Genomic DNA, 25,604 nt, shown 5'->3' on the forward strand with positions numbered 1-25,604 from the left:
ATTCAAATGACCAAACTAAATTAACAACAGGTGCTTCCTAGATGACTGGCCAGATCCTCAGCTAGTGTAAATCAGCATAGTTCCACTGAGTTCACAACTGAGGATCTGACCCTTCACTTCAGTGGGCATCTGTTAACATATATAGTATGTCAAAAGGCATGAAGCATTGTAAAAAAATCAGCTGTCACCAAATACTCACTCTGCAAACAGTCAGCATTTAAGAGATCTTGGCACTTCTCGTGACATTTGACACCACATTCAGTGCATCTCATGCCTTGCCTGGCTATGCCCCAAAGGAGACCTTCACATTCGTAACAGTATGTGGGAGTTGTAGCTGTCCACACTTCGAAGTTATGAGGAGTGGTTGATGACATTGGATAGATTAAAGCCTGCAATGTCTTTCTGAAAACATGCATTTTCTGTTGGGTGGAATGGGGGAAAAAAATCAATAAAAGGCATTTTAGATTTCAGTATTTTTTCACGAGTGAACTACAGTTAAAATGTATTTTATGAACATCACAACTTTAAAAATATCAGCTTATAAATCAAATTACACATTCCTCAGCAAAATACTCATTTACTCATGTCACCTTGTACTTTGAAGAGCAGGATGACCTAATTTAACTGATTACATTGACAGCAGCATTAAGATGTATTCGATCAGTCAATTATATTTTCAACACAGATTCAAGTATAATTCATTTTTTCATCTTGATGGCAGAAATGCAAAAAATCATTAGCATTACATTTGCAGATCCATTTTTAAAGCAATTACCCTAAATATAGGTATTTATATGCTTTATATATATAAATATGAATATTTATATGCTTCCTACAGGAAATTGTCTGACTATATACACTGCATGGAATGTATCTCTATTATGTAGAAAGTGCCTTCTCTTAAATCTCATTTCTGTATTGTCTCCCCATAGGGTTGAAGTGGGCAACTTTCATGAGTTCTATTTTTGGTAGTTTTCCCATAATACTGAATCTAATACTTTTTGTTTATGAGTCAAGACTCTCTTTTTCTCAGAAGTAGGAGTGGGTCCAAATCAAACCCCAGAACTGAACACTCAGATCTTGGGCAGCTTTGGATCAGGATCCAAATTTTGCTGCTCATGAACACCTCTGGACAAAAATGATCAACTATACACTAATTAGCACGGCAAACAAGCTGAATTGCAGCTCATTAGTGCCAAAAGCCAGTTGAACACTGATAAACTAGCCCCTGTGGGTTTGCATATAAAACAAGGGCATAAACCCTATAGGCTCCCATATAAAATATCCCCTACTATTAAGTTTACTCAGCTTTGTGTGTTAACAGCTGCTCTGCTAGATATTGAGTGCTCCCAAGCCCCAACGATTTCAATGGAAGTAGAGGCAATTCAGCAGCTCTCTGGTGATCCTCAGCACCTTACAGAATGAGGCCCCAACTTTGTTTCTCTGATTAAATGCAGATGGCTGACAGCATCGTATTAAGAATTATAGTCTTGTCTTCTTCTAAATAAATAAAATAAATCTATTGTGAAGGAAGAGCAGTCAACTGGAAGACAGCACGGGGGGAAGATGGATATTTCGAAGACTTGGTAAACACAGGCAAATGAGGCACCAAGTTATCTAGTTGGTTTGCTTATGAAAAAGAGAGAGAAAGAGAGAGAGAGCTGAAGTTGTGGAAGTGGGACAAGATAGGAATCTATGGGTGGAAGGAAGGGGAAATAGCCATTTTAATATTCAACCTATGTATTAAATGTGGCTCAAAGAAGAGATCAGGAGGATTGGAACTGAAGCCTTTTTCATTTCACCACATGAATTTAAGTTTTTGTTGCTGCTTTCACATCTTTAATGCTACTTACTGCCATCTGCGCTCTGATAAGTGTACTCTGTAAGCGAGGGGTATTAACATTTCGAATGAGGCAAGAAGGAAAGATATTTTTGTTTATGTGGCTGGATATATATTTTCCCCATGACACTTGGGAATATTTTGACTATAATAAACAGTCCCACATTTTCTGGAGCACATATCTAGACTGCTAGCCTAGTATTACTGCTACACAATCAGTGCCATCACGTGTTGACTCTCTACTGCAGCAGAAAAACCATCACCAGGTGGGGGCCAGTTAATATTCATGATCTGACTAAGTCATAAGCTTAGGCATATGTTTTCTAGCTCTCTCTCTCTCTCTCTCTCTCTCTCTCTGTGTATATATACACATACACACATACACATATACCCCTCACTCACAATTATTGGCTGATGAAGTCTCCCCCACAACCTGGTGAATCTTACAGCAGGGCTATAATTCTGTAGTAAATTCTTTGGGTCAGATCCTCAGCTGGCATTAATCAGCCTAGCTTCATTGACATCAATGTAGCAGTGCCGATTTATAGCAGCTATGGCGGCAAGGTTAATTAAAAAACCAAACACCTAATTACTTGAACAGAATAATGAGCTATGTCAGAAAAACTGCAAGAATCTCCCTTGCCCCCTCTTCACGTCTCTCTGTTTGTTCCCTGCTCTCCAATGCACCATGTGCAAGCTTCTCATCATCATTACTGATGCTCTCCAACATAAAGCCTTACTCTGCCTTTCAAAAATCTAATTTTATGTTGTGAAGTTGAGCTCCCATTTTCGCTCTGCCAGTGAAACCAGCCTTGCTTGCCCACTTTTCCACATAAACACCTTTGTGCTTCCTCTGTTATGCTTGGTCAAAACTCCCCATTCACATTTGAAAAGACATCACCTATCTTTTAAAAATCTCTTAAAACCCTATGTGATGGCTACAAGTCACTGGAGTCTGGTATTGGTAAGGCAGGCAAGCAGCTGTGGCCATTGAGACTGTTGTTTTGACTAAGTTTTATATAACTTTGATCTCCTCTTCCCTCCCCTTCTTTCTTGTCACATATTGTCTAAAGTCTTGACAGAAAGTTTTCTGGATCCAGAAATGTTTTTGTGATAGTTGTTTGTACATCGTCAAATAGGATGGGGCCCTAGTTCCTGTAAGTGGATCTTGAATTGTTACCATGATAGAAATATTAGTAATAATAAATGGTGCTGATTAGCTGAGAATATGGAAACTTAAGTAAGCTTAAATTTAAGTAACCAAAAGTTGGTTGTTACATCCTCATGGTAATTGGTACAATGTTCAGCCTAGTTCACGCCTATATGATCCAAGTAACTTTGAGACTCTTAGAAGACTATGGAGTCTGAACTATAGTAACTGAGGACTGAAAACAATCTGAGCGAATAGCTGTGACTAAAAACAATGGGATGATGCCCTGATGGGACAGTGCAACACAGCCAGGGAAGTGAGTCTACATAATTTTTCTACACCTCCCATACCAGGAGCTGCCAGGGTCAGGTCTTCTCCCAGCTGGTAATTCTTTTAAAGCTTCTCTAACTTGCATTGGCAGATATATAACAACTAGGAGCTCCTCTGCTAGCCATGATCTCAGTCTAAAGCACAATATGTTCCATTCCTTCCCCAATTCCCAGAATGCCCCCTTCACAGCTTACCAGGTACAGAGGTTAAAACTAAAACCTCAAAAACATCTCAAACTGAATTTATACCGTATGTTGATTAATCACAATTCACAGAAAAGACCGTGTCTTTGAAGATTACTTTGCAGATTTATTGCTATAATACGTATGATCTGATTAGTCATGTCAGTGAAAATCCTGCCATGTCTTTCACCCTATTCAATCCCATTGATTTCAACAGGGTATATTTCATTTGTAAGATTTGGACCATTACATTGTGTAAAGAAATCAAAATAAACTGTAGTAGTCCTTGAAAGAAACGCATTTTATATAATCCTTTTGCTTTGTGGTAAATAGCATAGAAGCCAAATAATACATGTTTTGTTTTTTTGTTATTTAGCACCAGGCTATTATGGGAAATTCAAAGATAAAAAAATGTTTTGTCTGGTTTACAAGTCGTGTCTTTGAAATAAAAACTTAATTTACTCATTTATTAAAGGACAGTATAATATTACTAGGGCTGTTGATTAATCACAGTTAACTCACAAGAACTCAAAGAAATTAATCACAATTTTAAAAATTAATCGTGATCAATCACAGTTTTAATTGCACTGCTAAACAATAGAATACCAACTGAAATTTATTAAATATTTTTGGGTCTACATTTTCAAATATATTGATTCCAATTGCAACACAGAATACAAAGTGCTCACTTTATATTATTTTTTATTCCAAATATTTGCACTGTGAAAGTGATAAACAAAACAAATAGTATTTTTCAGTTCACCTCATACAAGTACTATAAAGCCATCTCTTTATCGTGAAAGTGCAACTTACAAATGTAGATTTATGTATAAAAAATAACTGCACTCAAAAATAAAATAATGTAAAACTTTACACCCTACAAGTCCACTCAGTCCTACTTCTTGTTCAGCTAATCACTGAGACAAACAAGTTTGTTTACATTTACAGGAGATAATACTTCCCAGCTCTTGTTTATCTGAAAATGTAGAAAAAAATCCAAAAATATTTAAATAAATAGTATTCTATTGTTTAACAGTGTGATTAATTGTGTGATTAATCACAATTAATTTTTTAAATTACAATTAATTTTTTAATTGCTTGACAGCCCAATATTACAATTATATTTATGTATATATGTTTGGTAAGAACAGTCTTTTGCTAAATAATAACAAGAATTCCATGGATTCTGTGCTATTTAACATGTAGCAAAAGGATAATTTTATATATCTTATTATCCAGTACTCAGAATGCTTTCATTCGTAATAGTATTCTGTCCTGATCTATTGTGTATATTTATAGCACACCACTCACAGCAATATCTAGGCATCATTAATGCAAAGCAAAATCCTCCAATATTGAAAAATTATCCACTTATTCTCCTTAGATAATTGGAGAAAATTTCACTCAAGTACTGTGTCACATGCTTTTTGAACTTTTGATTTCTTTTAAGAAAAGGACAAAAAACAAATAATTATGCTTCCAGTATTTTGAGCACCAGTGACATACCGCAAACCTACAGTGTTATGGCTCTGATTCAGCAAAGCAGTTAAATTTATGCTTTAACTTTAAGCACACAATTAAGTCTCAGTGACATTAACAACATTAAGCACATGCTTAAGTACTCTGCTGAATCAGGGCCTTAGACTACACGTATTGACTACATATCATAATGATGTCCCACTGTAGCATGTGTATGGAGCAGCGATCCTTATACAGTCTATCCCAAGAGTTTAATTTATGGGAGGTAGGTGGCAATTTATTCTGGGCTGAAATCATCAGCTGAAAAGAAAATTCTGTTGTTCAGCCAGCCCAGTATCCTGCCTCAAACAGTGATCAGTTCCTGACACCCCAGAAGTAGCTGTAAAACACTCTATAATGGGAAACCTGCCCATAAGGAAAGCTTTTTCCTAACTCCTGTCAACTAATGGATGTGTCATTCACTAAAGATTGAGGGTTTACATCCATTACCTTTCAGCCTGTCTATAATTGGATGTTCCCACTACTCATGTAAATGTCTGTTCCTTGTTTCAATCCTGCTGAGCTCTTGGTCTCGATACCTTGTGGCAGTGAGTTCCACTGGTTACTTACACATTAGGTAGAAAAGTATATCCTTTTATCAAGTTTTACATTTGTTGCCTTTCAGTTTTATTGTATGTCGCCTATATGTGCCCAGTTTGCCTTTTCTATACCATTCTTTATATAACTGTCATATAACAGCCTCCTCTTATTCCTCTCCTTTCTAAAACTATCAGATTTAATCTTGTCATTCTCTCATCATGCTTATGTATTCCTATGCTTGTAATCATGTTTATTGTCTGTTTTCAGACTTCTATTTCTGGTACACGTTGTTTGATATGGGCTGACTTGAACTGAAAACAGTTATCAAGCTCAAGGTATATAACCACCTTATAATATATGCAGTATTATTTTCCATCCTATTCTTTATGCATCCTAACACTGTATTAACTTTCCCGACTGCCGACACATATGGAGCAGACGTTTTCATTGAAAGGACCCCCACTTTTTTCCCAAGTGGTTACAGTTAATTCAGAATCAAACAGTGTGGTTAAAATGAGTCCTTCCAGTCTGCATTATCATGCATTTGTCAACAATAAATATGTCAGCTCTACAACTTGCTCCCTCTTACAGTTCTCAGAAAAACAAAACAAAACAAAAAGCAGTGCAAATGAATTTGTTGAATCTGCCTGCCTCTATCTCCCCTCCCTTTTTTTTTTTTTGCTGATTTGAGTCAGTGGCTGAATGGATATTGATTGTCGCAGGAGTTGGTAATGATTAGAAATTGTCTTTTCGTGGGCATCTGTTAGTAATACATATGGATGGCTTTTAAATTTTGTAAATGTGGCCAGCTATTTTCTTAGTCATATGAAATAAACAACAGAAAAATGTGTATTTTGTACTAGCTGTGTGATGTATTTTGGTCTATGTAAATTATATTTTTCTGTGCCTGTCATTTTTTTTTTACGATTCCACACTTTGTTTTTGCCCTATCAACCTTTGTTGCTATTTTGAGACTGCAGCACAAGGTAACTGCTGCTTTTATTGAAAAGGATAATTTTAAACACTAGTTGTTTTCCACTTCAGCATTCTATTTTTGAGTACTACCAGCTTATTTCTTTATGATTACCAATCGCACCACACCATCTCCAGTCAAATTACGGGGCCTCCTTTGAAGGTCTTCAATATCAAGATGTAGCCCACTAGCAACCTCTCCACTTTTCTACCTGCAGCATGTCCACTGTGGAGCCTAACTACATTATAAGAAAATGCAATGTGTTTCATTTTTTCAAAGGAGAATAAATCAAAGAAGAACGTGTTTGGACTGGTAACCGGGGGGGGGGGGGAGTCACATGAGTGCCCTTTATCCCTCAAATTAGTGCTTCTGTTTAATTATGCTAGGTTTAACCAGGTAAAATTATTTGCATTACACTTCAAATCTCCATGGAGAGAATGACATCTATTGTGTTCTTGATTAAAACAACCCTCTTTTGCAAAATACTGGTGGGAAATGGTTATGGCCAGATTATCAGAATGTGATTGTCTTCAAAGATTGTCACTGTAAGTTTATGTGGGAAATAATTATTCTAGTCCACCATATACCACTATACTCCTTATTATTGGTGGTTATTTTTATTGTAGCCAAAAGGCTGCTAGATGCCTATCAGTAGTTAAAAAATTACATATGGTTCCTGCAATCTAATCTAATAGGTAAACTATGACATAACAAAGTGTAACAGGCGTGGAAAGGCAGTAGGCACTTGTCAAAATCCTGTTTATAGCACTGTTAAACATCTTTAAAAAGACAGTTTCCCATAAACAGAATGCACATAAAATAAATGTTTTATAAAATAAAAATGTCTCTCATGACCCATTTCAAGTGAGAGTCACGACAGACCAAATTAAATCAACCCAGGCTTTTTCCCCCACTGCTCTAAATCTGCAAAAATACACATAAGGGTTAAATGCCAGACTGGAATGATTCAGAAAGACAGACCAAACAAACACTCTTAGAGATAATAATCTCTTACATTTATGTAACACCTTTTATCCTATAAGAACAAGCCAGGCTGCTTAACTAGCCAGGTTGTATAGCAGAGGAAGAAGGGAAAATTTAGAAGTTTAGAACCAATCTCTGCTCTTATGAAAAAGAATAAAAGATCAATATTTCCTGTTATATCAGACAGGACCCTGGGTTTTTGGTTTTTTTTAATTATCTCATCTAAAAGTCCCCACATAGTAAATGGCACGGAAATCAGTTTATTCTATCCTGGAATGACAAAGGACTGAATGACTTCTGAAGAGGTTTGAACCAATTGTTCAAGGAATCCAGGTTTTCCATACCAGATGCTTAGACCAATATATTAGGAAGCAATACATTAGACCAAACTACATATTAGGAAGACTAAAATAAAGGGTAATTTATTTTTTTAAGATAAATATACGATTCTAAGAGCCTAATTTAGCATTTCTTATTTATTTTGCTCTAATGAAGGCAAAAAGCCCTGGGTTTGTGTGAGACAAACAGTACATTTAGATGTCCCTTACTTTTGAGATTTGCTGGCAGTTTTTTTCTTAGACTATAAAATTTGCTTTTGGGACCATGTCTTTCTATATGTTTGTAAAGCACCTAGCAACACATGGCACGTGTATAGGGAAGAGCATCTTGGTGCTTCCAGAAAATATATAAATAAACAAACAGCAATACTATCAAAATGCCCAGTCAAGACGAAACAAATTTTCAACATCATTATCTTTTGCATAAGATTAATAATAGATATTCAAATAGCTCTATCAAAGTTTCTTCATTATTTAAATGAACACAACTTCCACTGTAAAGCACTTACCATTTCTTCATTGTTTATGGAAGTCCGGATAACCATGGCCAGGGATATACCAGACTTTCGGGCAGCAAGTGTCTGTTTAAAGTGAACACAAAAAAAGTTATCAAATACACCTGTAATACTAACTATAGAATTTAATGGAAAAAAGAGGGGTTGATAATGTTATTCTATGTGAGTTTAAGCAAAATTGTAATAAAGTAATGAATAAATTTCAGTTATTGTTTACTGCACAGAACTTTTAATGTTACAGTACATAATGGAAGCACACTTTCCAACAATCATTATTGTTTCTATTGGCAGTGCCTAGCCGAACTGCCATTCCTAATATAAAACCTGTTATTCAGGGTTTTACAGCTCAGTTTTTTTAACCCACAGGCTGTCTCTATCTTTCCGCTTTGCCAAGCGAATTCATATATACAAGGATAGGCATCCTTCCCTAATGTGGTAGCAGGACATGTCTGCAGCAATTTGGAGATTATTTTGCAGTAGGCTTAGAATTCAAGTTGCCAGCCTGAATCATTCTTTTTTTAAGTCACTGACCATTTTTAACATTTGTGTGTGTGTGTGAGAAATATTTCCCTTTCCTAAAAGATGCTGCAGAAAACTTTACGACAGAAAAAGAAAATAAGTCTTTATCAAAGAAGCCAACAATATTCACTCAGCATTCTGAAAGGGTCAGGATAGAGTGAAAGTGCTCTTCAGCTAGGAAAGGATTAACTCTATCTCCCTTCTTCCTCTCTCTTTGCCCAGCCATTCAGAATAGAGGCTTGGATGAAACCCAGGAGGGGCGAGTGTCGGGTGTCATGTTTGGTTTGATTTATGGTAACTCATCTGGAGTTACGGTAGGGATCCATTCTGCATCATACTGAGCACTTCCGTGAGTGCATTGCAATGGGTAAAATAGGCATTAAGGGTGCTCAGCACCTGGCAGTAGTAAGTCAGTAAAGATTTGCACTTAAGACCTTGCTGATTGCTGATGTGGCTTACTTCTACCCATAAGCTCCAAAACGGCTCATGCAAAAGCAGGTAAAACAAACAAACAAACAAACAAACAAACAAAAAATCTTTTATATAAAAAACAAGGTGGCTACATGCTAGCCTAATGCCTGGATGCATTCTTTATTGCTATTGTGATCACCTAAAATGGGTCCTTAACAATTAACCACAGAAATAAGCTTTGTGTGGTTTTAGGCAGCATACACAGCCTCCACAAATACTACCGGCACTATTGTGTAGTAGAACTGCATCAGTCCTAGAGCCAGAAGGCCCCTTTCATTCTTGGGGGAATAGACAGGATTTATTCCACTATACAAAATCCCAGTAGTAATACCATTACACCATTGTAAAATATTGTTACCACTGAAGCTGAGCTAAAACATTCCCTTTCCAGTCAAAGTAAATCATTCCAGGAGTGTCTGAAGACTTCTATCACTTCGCTTCTCTTACCCAGCCTCTGCCTTGTCATGCATCTCTTCTCTTGTGGGCTAGTGGTGTTAAGGATGAACAGTTAGAGCCCTCAGAGCCCTCACGGACCCTCAAGTCTATTGCCCTGATTGGGATGTTCACATTGCTGCCTGCTAGGTCTCTATAATTCATTTTTGCAGAAATTCCAGGAAATATTTTTCCTTCTGAGCTCCTTAATTTAAACCATTGTGCCTACTACACTATCTGTTTTGGTGACCACATATTGGACCACAAGCACACCAATTTACACAAGCTGAGGAGCTAGCCCATGAAGTTTTGGCTGGAGTGAAAACTTGACATTCTTTCCAGTTTAATTTTGAACTTAAAGATAATTTGAAATGGATTTTTGTACTTAGATACATTAAAACTGTTCGTTTTAACTTTTTAAATGTTTACTTTCTCCTGCTGGTCTAGCCATCCAATTTTCAACAAGTTTCCCTTGATAATAATTAAACTTGTGGAGAGATATAAAAATATTAATCTTGTGAAACTAATTATGATATAAGAAAAAGACCTTGGCATGGAAATATTTGATTTGCTTCATCACTATCCTATTACAGTTAACAGATGAACCAAGCAATCTTTTTTTCTTCTTAAACTCTCAGCAATTTACCTAGCCTTTGAGATTCATTCAGCATTAATTTTCTTAGCCAGTCATTAATAACTAAATAATTCTGTCTGCCTGTCTGTTGCCATCTCTCTCTTTTATTTCTATAAATAGGGCACATTGAAAATGTGTGTGCTGGTGAGGCTGGTAAAATAGAATGTTTATGATAGGGACGATTTAAATATCTCCCAGGTTTTGCTTTTCAAACTTGCTGTGACAATGCTGCATACTGGGGGGCTGACAAATCAGAGAAGAGAAAGAGTAGCCAAAATTTGTTATGAAGCTATGTGTGGGCAGGCAACAACCTCCACTGGTAGCCAATGGAGCTCCAGAGTATAAAGGACTCAGACAGGAATTAGCAGGCTAAAATACATGTACATCCAAATAAGTGGGTCTAATATACACCTTTTGTCTAGCACCCTTGTATGTAAATTAGATCACCAGACTCTCGTACACTCACGTCCAAATACCAACTTGCATCTTACCATTACCATCTGTGAATTTGGTCCACTCAGGGCACAGGAATCTATGCAGGTGTTATTTGCATGATAAATTCTGAGAGAGAAGGGCATAGAAGAAAAAGCAACTAACAGGAAGGTGTATGAAAGTGTTAGTTAAAGTAGGACACCATCTATTTTAACTTGTGCCTTTTTTATACCTTCTCTCAGCTCCTTGATATGTAAGTTGCAATAACCTAGTCTTACACTCACTTGTGCATCCCCCACTATCCCCACCCCCAGACTAATGAGCAATTTATACATCACCTCTGAATTTGGCCTCAGGTCTTAAATAATAAAAACAATTATATAAGATGTTATAATAGTAGAAACTCTGAAAAGTAGTGATCGGAAGCATGCTGGAATTAGAATTAAACTACAATTAAAATGTTCAATGAAAAGTCATGGGGGTGACTAAAGCTGCCTGTTGTGATGACATAAAGGAAAGAGGTCTGTTGGACAACTAAGACAACAGTGAAGTTTAAAGACACTTGCAACCTCATGGAACACATGGGTTGGTGGAGAAGAGAGATGAAGTGTAGCCAGGACCCCCATTTTCCCACTGCCTGCTGGACCTTTGCAATCGTGCCTCCTCTGAGAGCACCATCACTATCTAGGGGCAGATGGGCCCTGCCGCCCCACCCATACTCTAGCCAGGAAGATGCCAGCAGTAACTTATTCTAGCAGCCTCTGGACAGCAGTGATACCTCAGACTCCCTCTCCTTCAATTGGTACAGATATTCTTTCCCCTCTATTGATTGGCTGCATTTCCTCCTCACAAATCTTTTGCTGTCAGTCGCAATCTGGCTGACCTCCATATTCCTCCTCACCCTTTCTGCCTGCTTCTTTTCTCTTCTATGCCCCCTACTTCACAATGTCTGCAATCTTGTTTTAGGTGTTTCTTATTAATTAATCCCCTCCTGCCTTTCCTTTTTGCCCCACACCTGGCCCATTATACATTTCATGTAGGTATGTAAATAAATCTAAAAATAAATGCCCACCCCTAACAAACAAAACAAACACAAACACAACACAACCATGGAACTTATATGAGGTTTGCCAATCACTCGGCTTGCACGGTGCATCCCTTTCCATCCATCTTTTGTCTGTTTAGGACTCAGTTCTGCAACTGATGGCATGTGGGAGTCCTGGAATGCCAATGTAGAGCTCCATTGAAGTCAATGAGGCCTCACATATAGGCAGATGATATTAGTTGCAGGATTGGGGGCCTCAGATTGTAAACTGTTTGGGGGAGGGACTAAAAATAATAGAGTCAAAGTATTTAATAAAAAAGGTAACAAGAGTAAATGGAATTAAAATAATTATCTGTGATCACTGGGAAGTTATTGAAATACATAAAAAGCAAGTATGCCTACAACAGTACAGCTGTGGCCTCGAGGGCAGGAGAAAATGGCAGTGACTGGGGCCTAAATGGATATTCCCACTATAAGTGGAAGGCAGCATTCAAAGAACTTAGATATATTTTCTCGGAGAGCAATGTGAGACGTTCAGAGGCTTTGCCATTGCAACAGAGCAGATAATTAGGCAATTAAAAATATTAAAAGTTGACAGTGCACTAGGCTCACAGGAATTATATTACAGAAATGTGAAATTAATAACAAGGGTAGTGGGAAGGTCCTTAGCAAAGGTTCTGAAGCATTCACCTAAAGACAAGATGAAATACCAGAAGATTTGAAGGTGCCTAGTAGACAGGCCTTGCCATAATTAAGCAAGGAACAAGAAAAAGATTCACAACATTGTAGATTGGTGTATAAACCCATGTGTACACATACTCATGAGAGAGAGAGATAATTCCTCCCCCATAGATCCAAGCTTTCCCTCATCAGTTAAAAAAAGCCCTTATCTCATTCCTCCCTCTGTTTCCTCTTAGCTCTCAGGCCCTCTACTTCCTTCTTTTTCCAGATATCATAGCCTCTCCCCACTGTGATAGATGCTCTGAAGTCTCCCTCCCAGTAGCTAAAGTAACTAGCTCGGTGTGTGTGTAAAATGAGTGTAATTTGCACTAATTCAGCATTCTGCTGGGCAAAATTAAATTCAGATATAAGGGATAGGGAAGAAAGCAAATGGGAATAGTGTCCTCTTATGCCAGGGCTTAATTTGACCCATGAAAGTGCTGGGCATGATGTGGGTCAATGTTAAAGTAGAGAAACATGTTTTATCTGACACCTACCGGCTAATTACTTTTCCTGCTATGTTTCAGAGTAGCAGCCATGTTAATCTGTATCCACAAAAAGAAAAGGAGTACTTTTGGTATCTTAGAGACTAACAAATTTATTTGAGCATAAGCTTTCGTGAGCTACAGCTCACTTCATCGGATGCATTCAGTGGAAAATGCAGTGGGGAGATTTATATACACAGAGAACATGAAACAATGGGTGTTACCATACACACTGTAAGGAGAGTGATCACTTAAGATGAGCTATTACCAGCAGGAGAGCGGGGGTGGGGAGGAGAGGAAGAAAACCTTTTGTAGTGATAATCAAGGTGGGCCATTTCCAGCAGTTGACAAGAATGTCTGAGGAACAGTGGAGGCTGTGGGGGGGGAGGGGGAAATAACATGGGGAAATAGTTTTACTTTGTGTAATGACCCATATGGTCCCAGTCTCTATTCAAACCTAAGTTAATTGTATCCAGTTTGCAAATTAATTCCAATTCAGCAATTTCTTGTTGGAGTCTGTTTTTGAAGTTTTTTTGTGGAAGAATAGCCACTCTTAGTTCTGTAATCAAGTGACCAGAGAGATTGAAGTGTTCTCTGACTCGTTTTTGAATGTTATAATTCTTGACGTCTGACTTGTGTCCATTTATTCTTTTACGTCCATGCCAATGTACATGGCAGAGGGGAATTGCTGGCACATGATGGCATATATCACATTGGTAGATGTGTAGGTGAACGAGCCTCTGATAGTGTGGCTGATGTGATTAGGCCCTATGATGGTGTCCCCTGAATAGATATGTGGACAGAGTTGGCAACAGGCTTTGTTGCAAGGATAGGTTCCTGGGTTAGTGGTTCTGTTGTGTGGTGTGTGGTTGCTGGTGAGTATTTGCTTCAGACTGGGGGGCTGTCTGTAAGCAAGGTCTCCCAAGATCTGTGAGAGTGATGGGTCTCCTTCAGGACAGGTTGTAGATCCTTGATGATGCGTTGGAGAGGTTTTAGCTCGGGGCTGAAGGTGATGGCTAGTGGCGTTCTGTTATTTCTTTGTTGGACCTGTCCTGTAGTAGGTGACTTCTGGGTACTCTTCTGGCTCTGTCAATCTATTTCTTCTCTTCAGCAGGTGGATATTGTAGTTATAAGAATGCATGATAGAGATCTTGTAGGTGTTTGTCTGAGGGGTTGGAGCAAATGCAGTTGTATCGTAGAACTTGGCTGTAGACAATGGATCATGTGGTTTAGTTTGGAGGCATGTAGGTAAGCATAGTGGTATATTACCCCTCCCACTCTGAATATATAAAGTTCACTTGCTTCTCAGACCCAACAGAATGTCAAATCAGTATGAGTTACATCGCTTTGGCCCTGACCTAATTACTCATACCTGATGTTTTATTTACTTGACCATTTAAGTTGCAAGTGATTTTGGCCAAGCTACTTCCCTCATCAACTTTAATGTATGTCATGCTTTCAGATATGGTATTAGCACCAGCCCCTTTCTTTCTAAACTCAATGTACAGAAAGTATTCCTATTAGCCAACATTCATAGAATTGTAGGACTGGAGGGGACCTTGAGAGATCATCTAGTCCAGGCCCCTTCACTCATTGCAAGACTAAGTATTATCTAGACCATCCCTGACAGGTGTTTGCCTAACCTGCTCTTTAAAAAAAATCTACAATGATGGAGATTTCACCATCTCCCTAGGCAATTTATTACAGTGCTTAACCACTCTGACAGTTAGGAAGTTTTTTCTGAATGTCCAACCTAAACTTCCCTTGCTTCAATTTAAGCCCATTGCTTCTTGTCCTATCCTCAGAGGTTAAGGAGAACAATTCTTCTCCCTCCTCCTAGTCAGAAACTTTTAATGTACTTAAAAACTGTTATCATGTCCCTTCTCATTTTTCTCTTTTCCAGACTAAACAAGCCCATTTTTTTCAATCTTTTCTCATAGGTCATGTTTTCTCAACGTTTAATCATTTTTGTTGCTCTTCTTTGGAGTTTCTCCAATTTGTCCACATCTTTCCTGAAATGTGGTGCCCAGAACTGGACACAATAATCCAGTTGAGGTCTAATCAGCACAGAGTAGAGCAGAAGAATTACTTCTCATGTCTTGCTTATAACACTCCGGCTAATACATCCTAGAATGATGTTTGCTTTTTTTTGCAACAGTGTTACACAGTTGACTCTTATTTAGCTTGTGGTCCACTATGATCCCCAGGTCCCTTTCTGCTGTACACCTTCCTAGGCAGTCATTTTCCATTTTGTATGTAGCAATTGATTGTTCCTTCCTAAATTGAGTACTTTGTATTTGTCCTTATTACATTTCACCCTAGTTACTTCAGACCATTTCTCCAGTTTGTCCAGGTCATTCTTTGAATTATAATCCTATCCTTCAAAGCACTTGCAATCCCTCCCAACTTGGTATCATCTGCAAACTTTATAAGTGTACTCTCTATGCCATTATCTAAATCATTGATAAAGTTATTTAACAGAACTGACCCAGAACTGATCCCTGTGGGACCCCACTCATTATGCCCTTCCAGTATGGTTGTGAACCACTGATAACTAATCTCTGGGAATGGTTTTCCAACCACTTATGCACCCACCTTAGAGTAATTCCATCTATGTTGCATTTCCCTAGTTTGTTTATTATTCTCAGCTATTGTCAAATATTAATGTGTTACTCGATTTAACATGGGATTCAATTACAATCTGTATGTGAACATTTCCACATTTGATTCTGCCATGAAATTTCTAGTTTCAGAGAGAAGTCTTGGGTAAAATCTTCATGATTTGGTCTCATATGTAGTAAAATAATACACAGAGATACCATTGCCCAAAATATCAGAAACCAATGAAAGAAGATAGGCAACCAGCACACTACCTTACTAAATAAATTTACTATAAATTTTCTATAATATTCATATCACTCTTAACATATATCCCAATATCATAAAGGAGGATTTGGTCCATCTGAAGTTTAAAGTGCAGATAAACAAGAATATTATGTAATAACATGGTTTATATGTGGTGGAAGTAGCTCCAAAACAGCTTGGAAAGCTGCAATTATTGTCAGAAAATAAAATACATCTGGCTTGCCTTGTGAATAAAGCTTTAGACTATTAAAACTGAAAAGAGAAAATTCAAAGCTAGAAAAATGTGAGTAGCTGTTCAGCAATCAGTACCATATTTCGTTAGGTAATTTAAAGGTTTCTTCAGGGCACTCATGCCCCGAGGGGAAAGTGACAAAAAGTAGGTTCTCCACAGGCTAGTTTTCATAATTTAATAGCTAAATAGTTTCAAAACAGGTTCTCTTTCAACTATTAAAAGGTAATTTATGTACTTCTTTGGAGATCTGAATTATATTCTTCGCAATCTATATGTATGTTGGTGTGTGTGTGCGCGCGCACGTGCTCTATAGCACAGGGAAAAAGCATCTGAAAGAAAACAAACTGGCACCCAAATTTACTTAATTAATTCCTACGATTTTTCTATTAAAAAAAAAAGTTGATGCCTGATCTTGAAGCATTTGACAGGGCTATGGTATTAAACCCAGAAAACGAGGTCAGAAAGAAAATGGCAACTCAACTTTAACTAAAGCATTATTACTCAGAACCACTGTAATAAAATTCATTCTCTCTTGCCATCTGTTTCTGCAGCACAGACATCAGAGTGTGACCTTTTCATCATCAGAGGTCATCTTGAATATTAAGGTAGGTCCAACAAGGGAATGAAAGCAAGAAAAAGAAGTTTTTACCAATACCTCCACCACCATGTGCTCGTAACTAATTCTTAAGTTCTGCAATACACAGGTATGAAATGAATTAATTTAATTACAATAATTGTTTTTTCCACTTTATCTCAAATTTTATTTTTTCAATAAAGCAGATATAAAAAGTATATGATTTTCTTTAAATATTTAACAATCTAATATGAAGAAGATTTCATAAATTACTTTATGAATAATTAAGGGATACTCTTGGAAAGTGAAATAATTGCACTCCAAGGTAATATTGAAACAGGGCCAGACCTTAGGTTTTGCACACTAGTGTTATTCCACTGCAGTCAAAGTCACTATGTCAGTATACATGAGCTGAGATCTGGCCCACTGGGTTTGATAAGTGTCTTAAATCTTGATATATCTATCCTACTATCATTGCTATTTTGCTGCTACAAATGTGGGGTTTTTTTTATGGGAGAGAAATTTATATAAAAAAAGGTGACAATGGACTATTGTTTCTGTCAAATCCTGTGGTTTATGCTGATTTATCAATACACCTGGAATTCCTCCTAAGGAATCAGAACCGTCCCACAGTATAAAGAATTAATAATTTTATATCAAAAAAGTTTCACCCAACATTCTGGTATCATACTTATGCTACGTCAATACTTAACCAAGTGACCTTAAGCATATGAAGGGAGATACTCAAATAGCAAGAAACAAGGAAGAAATTCAATTCAATTCAATATGTATGAAATTTATACTGTATAATCTTCTTTAAGTCAACTGTAACCAGCAATGACTCCCAAATTTCTCAAAAGATCACTCAAATCATCACATGCATGAACAGACAACAGAGAAACGTAAAGCTAGGAAGTCTGAGGTAATGCTGGTGGGAAGGTGGAAGTGTTTTGAAAAACTTGCCTCCTTTATTTTCCTTTTATGATGACATTTTTCGTCAGATTATTAAGTCAGTCAGAAGTCTTGGGGTCCTTTTGACCTTCTCATTGCTACTAGATACCAAAATAGCCCTGATTGTGAAAAATGCCCACATCTGTCCAGGACTAGCCAGAAGATGATTACACCTACCTGGCCACAGTGATCCATGCATTTATAGCCTTCCCTAAGATTACTGCAACTCCTTTCTATGAATCAAGCCACACCTATGAAAATGCTCTAGTTGGTACAAAAACCTGTCTTCTTAGTAACAGAGGTTGTTGTGAATACATCACCATGGTGCTCTCTGTGCCTACTCCCCAAATGAATACAAGGTATCTGTCCTGATATTCAAAATCCTCCATTGGATTGGCCCTAGCCACCTCAAAGATTGCTTCTACTTCAGTGACCATGACCTCCACAGCAGCTACATTCCACTGGAATTTATAATAATGCCAACTAATAGAGAAGGCTCATGACTGCAGTAAACAGAACATTCACTGCAGCTGGGTTTAGACTATGGTACTCTCCTGCAAGAGAGAAGAATTACTGTGGCACTAACCACTTTCAGAACTAAATGAAAAACTATTTCTTGTGTCTAGCTTTCTTGGAATACTTTCTTCACATGCACACAACCCATCCAATGACTTATGCACCCAAACAACAGCACAATCCTGATCAACATTAATCAGACTGTTTGCTCTGAGGAAGCAGATGAATGATTGAAAGACACCTGGATAGGTTTAAATGGCAGATCGCAACTTTATTAATTATACCTTGGGGAGCAGCACAACATTGTTTTCCATTGCCTACACTGGTTCCAGTGCAGTTTAGAGGAACCAAACAGCTCAGAGTAGAGCCTCTTCCCTGTTCTACTCCACTGACTCAGTTCAGTTGTGAAACACTCTGCATAAAGTGGTGTGGAATAAAAAGGGTCACAAGATTGGGTGGGGGAAACTTCAGTCCTGAAAGACTTCCAGCTCTTTCCCAACATGTGCAAGGTCCAGCTGTGCCATCCTGAGTCTCATTTACCTCTGGGAGTTGGCTCTTTTAGCCACTGGTCACCGGACACTGGTCACAAGTTATAACCAGTCGGTAATCATAACAGCATTATAGGAACATCAAATCCTATAATTTCTAACCCAACTGTGCCTCCGGGAGTCAGCAAGGAAGGCAAAACCCCCACCAGATGACATGCCAATTTGGCCCAACAGGTAAAATTCCTTCCTTATCCCTAAAAAGGGTGATTAGTCAGACTTATAGTATCATAAGCAACACAACTCCTAATCTACAACTAAGGAGAGGGAGGCCAGGGTAAGAGGTTTAGAAAAGCCTGGATTTAGTTTAAAAAGTGAGGGGAGGGGAGGGCAAACAGCACCCAATCAGCTGGCTTCATTCCTCTTTGCCTAGCCAATGGTTAAGCAGAGAATCAAAGATGGTGTTGGGGTGGGGGGGGGAAGCCTCCTCCCTGCCACATTTATGTTTTGGATTTCTTTCATTCCCTGCTGTCCAGTCAAAGGGCCTCCCTCATTAAAGGTTATAAGAGGATATTATCCCACAGTCTGAGAAGGGAGACAGAGTGTGTAAGAGACTGTTATAGTTATCTCTATTTTAAAAATACTTAGGAGGCATTCAGATAATATGGTGATTAGGGGCTAGTTGATACTTATGTATACGGATGGTATTCTATCTATGTCTACCAGTCTATCTTGGCAACTAATCTGGACTTTTTTTTCCCACCAGAGGGCTTCACGCTTTGTGTGAAAGATTCATGCTAACAGACCAAAAATAATCACAAGGCTGCAAAATAATTCATGGAAAGTGAGTCTAACCCATCATAAGCTGTAAAAGCTCATCTCAGTTTTGAAGAGTAAAAATGGGAACTAAAACCCTGCGAGAGATTTGTTATAGTTTCAGGTCCTGATTCACATTTATTCCAAGGCCCCTTTATACTGCTGTGTAAAGGAGCTTCTAACTGTAAATGAGAGCAAAGACCTCAGATTCCAAGAGTTTATATCAGTTATATTTTCTAGTTAAGTGATGTCCATGAAAAGGTATATTACCTCAGTGATGGCAAAGAAAGGATCAAATATATAAAAAATGATTGAAGCCCCTGGATAAGAATGTTGCTTTTTACACTGTGATACTTTATAGAGAAATAAAATGACATTTATATACAGGATATTGCTAAAGTAAAGTAAATTTCCATTTTTCTGAATTTCTACAAAATGATTTACAATACAATATTACACACACACACACACACACACACACACACTGTTAAAAGAACATTATCAAGTTTGCAAAGTGAAACACTCAAATATCAGGAAATACCAGAATTAAGACGATTTGCTCTTGCTTCCAGGGCCAGTGCAGGGCCCAGACCACGACAACCCAGAGCTACAATTTCAAGGAAAGTCCTATTCAGCCCCAAGCTGGAGCATGCCCAGTTGAAACAGAATTTTGGGGGAATTTAGCTGTGAAGCTCTAGCAAGCCTCTACTGAGCATGTGCAATCTGGAATATTTTAAAATCTTATAAAGTTGACTACATTTGGGGGCTTTGCTCGGGGACTACAAAAACCATATCGCTGGCACAAAAGCCATCCTCCTGCCAAAGTTCAATTCCTTGCTTCAAAGTATGGAGATGTCTCAAAAAAAAAAAAGTCGCCAGAATTTTGTAACCTGGGCAAAATAACGTTTTTTTCTAGCCTTGTTTTTGTAAATGACTGAATGAATTTGGCTGAATTTTTTCAAAAATATACAGCCTGAGGCAGACACTCAGCATGGACAATTTCAGCCCAAATAGTTAAAAGTTGTTAAAGTTATGAGCAACTGAAAAACAGGGTTTTAATAACGGGAAGTGTTGCGCGGCCGAGAACAAGCCATTTGAGATTGATTACTCAGGCAGAATTCTCTTATTGCATCTTACTTGCTGTTCATTCTAAGCCAACACTGTGTTTTCCAGTGGGGACAAAAGAGAAGGTGCAGAGACTGGGAAAGCAGATGGGGAGATTCCCCATGAAGCAGGGTCTGGAAAAAACAGATTTTCTACACGACATAATATCAAATATACAGCACAGTTCACGCTATACTGCATAGAAAGTTGATTTATTTTGGAAAAACAAGTTTTTTCCAAATTGTCCAAATAATTCAAAATCAATTTAAATCAAGGTCAATTTCAAGGTGCTGAACATACTCAACTTCCATTAAGGATCCTACACACCACATGAGAAGGTGCTCTGTGCCTGGCAGGATTGGGCCTTAAGTTATCTGTTTGTTTCCATTTGTAACTGGAAGCTTTTTAACTTAAACACTTTTTTAAAAAGATATGTATATATTTTAATTTCTAGTCATTTTAAAATTATTATTCAGCAGATGGCTACTTTCATAAACCATATCCTCATTTAGGATTAACATCTTGCTCATAAAACAGCATTTCTAATTAAAGGTCAATTGCAATTAAAGGTCAACATGCAATTGTGAAATCCTTTAGACTATGACATTTCTGAACATTCACTGGTATAAAAGCACTTACCATAGCCTGCCAAATCCAATGGTGATATGGAAGAAATTAGAGAGAGTATTAATAATTAGAGAGATTTACTATATGAAAGCTGTCAAACAATATGTACATTGATTAGTGTCAAAGCACCTGGGCAGCAAGCATTTCTAGCGTTATTATTTCCACATTTCTGAAGGATTCACAGATAATCGTATTGACACATGTAAAAATACTTAATGACATTCTTTCATTCCCCATCTGATAGTCCATAATTCATTTTTTCCTGTTTGTGGGCACATGAGTGACTTTTATGCATACAGTTATTTACAATAGTAATAAAAAAAAACAGGTATTAGTTTAACCACCACATTATTACGGATACAGTCATTTCTGAGCTGGCAATGATAACTTTCACTAGGAAAATATTTTTAAAGAGCTCTGCAGCTACCATCTAATGTTCAATTAAAAAAAGATGAATCCAGTTTTTGATGACATTGTAGAAGAACCTATTTTTGGTAGAGCTTAGTTATTTTCAACTGTCTCTGTATTTTCAAATAGCATATTCATTTTGAAGCTGGTTCTCCAGTGTACTGGATTTCTCTGACGGGTGCTAAGCCCCCTTTCCATTGACAAAGACTTCAGTGGCTTTAATAGTGGTCAGGATCTCACAGAATGTACTCATTGCTTTTTCAGGGCCTCTGTATCTCACTCTTCTCTATGTGTGCCTAGCAATGTCATCTATCAAACTTGAAATTTTTGCTATTTATTTATTCTTTTAGGGCAATAATTTCATACCTGATTAGTTAAAGAAAGAAGTAATGGCTGGAATTTTTAAACCTAGGCAATTAAAGTCCACATTTAGGCACCTAAATTGAAATGATCTTCAAAGTTGCTGCGCATCTGCAGCTCACATACATTTAAATGCCTAAATATGATTTCAGGTACCCAGATTTGAAAATTTTGGCCTTGTAACTTTACTTTCTATTCTTTAGAGATTAATTCTCCAGACTACAACATTGGGTCCACAGTTTCTTCTATTAGTATTAATGCAGTCACCAGCATTACAATAAACAGTAATTTACAAATCAAGAATCCTGAGATTTTTTAATTTGGCAGAGATGAGCAAATTATTCTCACTTCATCATTGATCTGAAAAAAGTTCACTTTTTCCCCCTGTGAATTTCAATCATTAAAATTTTACTGATTTCAATACATCACATTTCTGCTTTACTGAAATGTTTCATGAATTTCTTTGGTAAATAATTCATGGTTTGTGGTGCTAACCAATACATATGTTAGGCACAGGTGCACCATATAGATTCATAGATACTAAGGTCAGAAGGGACCATTCTGATCATCTAGTCCGACCTCCTGCACAGCGCAGGCCACAGAATGTCACCCACCCACTCCTATGAAAAACCTCACCCATGTCTGAGCTATTGAAGTCCTTAAATCATGGTTCAAAGACTTCAAGGAGCAGAGAAGCCTCCCTCAAGTCAACCATGCCCCATGCTACAGAGGAAGGCGAAAAACCTCCAGGGCCTCTCCAATCTGCCCTGGAGGAAAATTCCTTCCTGACCCCAAATATGGCAATCAGCTAAACCCTGAGCATATGGGCAAGATTCACCAGCCAGATACCCAGGAAAGAATTTTTTATAGTAACTCAGATCCCATCCATCTAATATCCCATCTCAGGGGATTTGGCCTATTTACCCTGAATATTTAAAGATCAATTACTTACCAAAATCCCATTATCCCATCATACCATCTCCTCCATAAACTTATCGAGAAGAATCTTAAAGCCAGATAGATCTTTTGCCCCCACTGCTTCCCTTGGAAGGCTATTCCAAAACTTCTCTCCTCTGCTGGTTAAAAACCTTCGTCTGATTTCAAGTCTAAACTTCCTGGTGGCCAGTTTATACCCATTTGTTCTTGTGTCCACATTGGTGCTGAGCTTAAATAATTCCTCTCCCTCTCCTGTATTTATCCCTCTGATATATTTATAGAGAGCAATCATATCTCCCCTCAACCTTCTTTTAGTTAGGCTAAACAAGCCCAGCTCCTTAAGTCTCCTTTCATAAGACAAGTTTTCCATTCCTCGGATCATCCTAGTAGCCCTTCTCTGTACCTGCTCCAGTTTGAATTCATCCTTTTTAAAAATGGGAGACCAGAACTGCACACAGTATTCTAGGTGAGGTCTCACCAGTGCCTTGTATAACGGTACTAAAACCTCCTTATCCCTACTGGAAATGCCTCTCCTGATGCATCCCAAAACCGCATTAGCTTTTTTCACAGCCATATCACATTGGCAGCTCATAGTCATCCTATGATCAACCAATACTCCAAGGTCCTTCTCCTCTTCCGTTACTTCTAATTGATACGTCCCCAACTTATAGCTAAAATTCTTGTTATTAATCCCTAAATGCATAACCTTACATTTCTCACTATTAAATTTCATCCTATTACTATTAGTATTCATACAGGATTGCAGCAGCAGAAAGTAAAAGTTTCCTACAAACAATATAATTAAGAACGCTAGAGACCTGATAAATAGATATATACATAGTTCTCCTGCTCCGGTCCCCGTATCACTACTATTGAGTTAACCACAATCTTTTGATATTGCGGTATGCAGGAACTTTTTCCCAAATACAAATAACTTACTTTTTTACTTCTTAAAGTTAAAGGACCTGATTCTGATTTGATTCAACAAGACTATAAATGTGGAGTGAATCCTTTTGGTATAAACAAGAACCTGAATCTGTCCCCAAAACTTTATACAATGAGTTTGCTGGTCTCTGTTTAGTAGGCATACATTCAAATCACAAAAACCCACCACCACTGTCAGCACTCATTGGTAGCCTTATTAGCAGTCTAAGCAGAGAGGTCAAGGATTGAATGAGCTGTGTGGACCATCTTCTTTGTCCCAGCCCTTTCTGTCAGAGTTGTGGCACATTGGGACACTGTGGAGAAACTCATTATTTATCTGTATTACAGAAGTGCCTTGGGGCCTTAATAGGGTCCTGAGAGCTATTGTGCTAGGCACTGTACAATTGTAGAACAAAAAAAATGGTCCCTGTCTCTCAGAGTTTACAATCTAATTTCGTCCTCCTGCTCTGTGGAGAGAGGACTTTACTGTCCAGAACTAAGGTGTCCTGGCACCTTTCACAAGTATTAAATTCATAACATAGATTCATAGATTCATAGATACTAAGGTCAGAAGGGACCACTCTGATCATCTAGTCCGACCTCCTGCACAGCGCAGGCCACAGAATCTCACCCACCCACTCCTATGAAAAACCTCACCCATGTCTGAGCTATTGAAGTCCTCAAATCATGGTTCAAAACTTCAAGGAGCAGAGAAGCCTCCCTCCAGTCAACCATGCCCCATGCTACAGAGGAAGGCGAAAAACCTCCAGGGCCTCTCCAATCTGCCCTGGAGGAAAACTCCCTCCCGATCCCAAACATGGCAATCAGCCAAACCCTGAGCACATGGGGAAGATTCACCAGCCAGATACCCAGGAAAGAGTTTTCTATAGTAAATCAGATCCCATCCATCTAATATCCCATCTCAGGGGATTTGGCCTATTTACCCTGAATATTTAAAGATCAATTACTTACCAAAATCCCATGATCCCATCATACCATCTCCTCCATAAACTTATCGAGTAGAATCTTAAAACCAGATAGATCTTTTGCCCCCACTGCTTCCCTTGGAAGGTTATTCCAAAACTTCACTCCTCTGATGGTTAAAAACCTTCGTCTGATTTCAAGTCTAAACTTCCTGGTGGCCAGTTTATACCCATTTGTTCTTGTGTCCACATTGGTGCTGAGCTTAAATAATTCCTCTCCCTCTCCTATATTTATCCCTCTGATATATTTATAGAGAGCAATCATATCTCCCCTCAACCTTCTTTTAGTTAGGCTAAACAAGCCCAGCTCCTTAAGTCTCCTTTCATAAGACAAGTTTTCCATTCCTCGGATCATCCTAGTAGCCCTTCTCTGTACCTGCTCCAGTCTGAACTCATCCTTTTTAAACATGGGAGACCAGAACTGCACACAGTATTCTAGGTGAGGTCTCACCAGTACCTTGTATAACGGTACTAAAACCTCCTTATCCCTACTGGAAATGCCTCTCCTGATGCATCCCAAAACCGCATTAGCTTTTTTCACAGCCATATCACATTGGCAGCTCATAGTCATCCTATGATCAACCAATACTCCAAGGTCCTTCTCCTCTTCTGTTACTTCTAATTGATGCGTCCCCAACTTATAGCTAAAATTCTTGTTATTAATCCCTAAATGCATAACCTTACACTTCTCACTATTAAATTTCATCCTATTACT

At 38.1% G+C, this 25,604-nt stretch overlaps 1 protein-coding gene across 2 annotated transcripts in view; it reads right to left on the reverse strand.

Moving 5' to 3' along the window:
* The window catches only part of UNC13C (unc-13 homolog C), a 476,401-nt gene that overhangs the window by 261,579 nt on the left and 189,218 nt on the right, over positions 1–25,604 (reverse strand). For both annotated transcript variants that reach the window (XM_043493368.1, XM_043493369.1), the window contains 3 exons: positions 21,291–21,296; positions 8,365–8,436; positions 200–419 (listed from right to left, as the gene is read on the reverse strand). In XM_043493368.1, the coding sequence (XP_043349303.1) occupies positions 200–419; positions 8,365–8,436; positions 21,291–21,296 (298 nt within the window). The remainder of the gene's footprint in view (positions 1–199; positions 420–8,364; positions 8,437–21,290; positions 21,297–25,604) is intronic.

Source organism: Dermochelys coriacea, chromosome 10, assembly GCF_009764565.3.
Source record: "Dermochelys coriacea isolate rDerCor1 chromosome 10, rDerCor1.pri.v4, whole genome shotgun sequence".
NCBI lineage: Eukaryota > Metazoa > Chordata > Testudines > Dermochelyidae > Dermochelys > Dermochelys coriacea.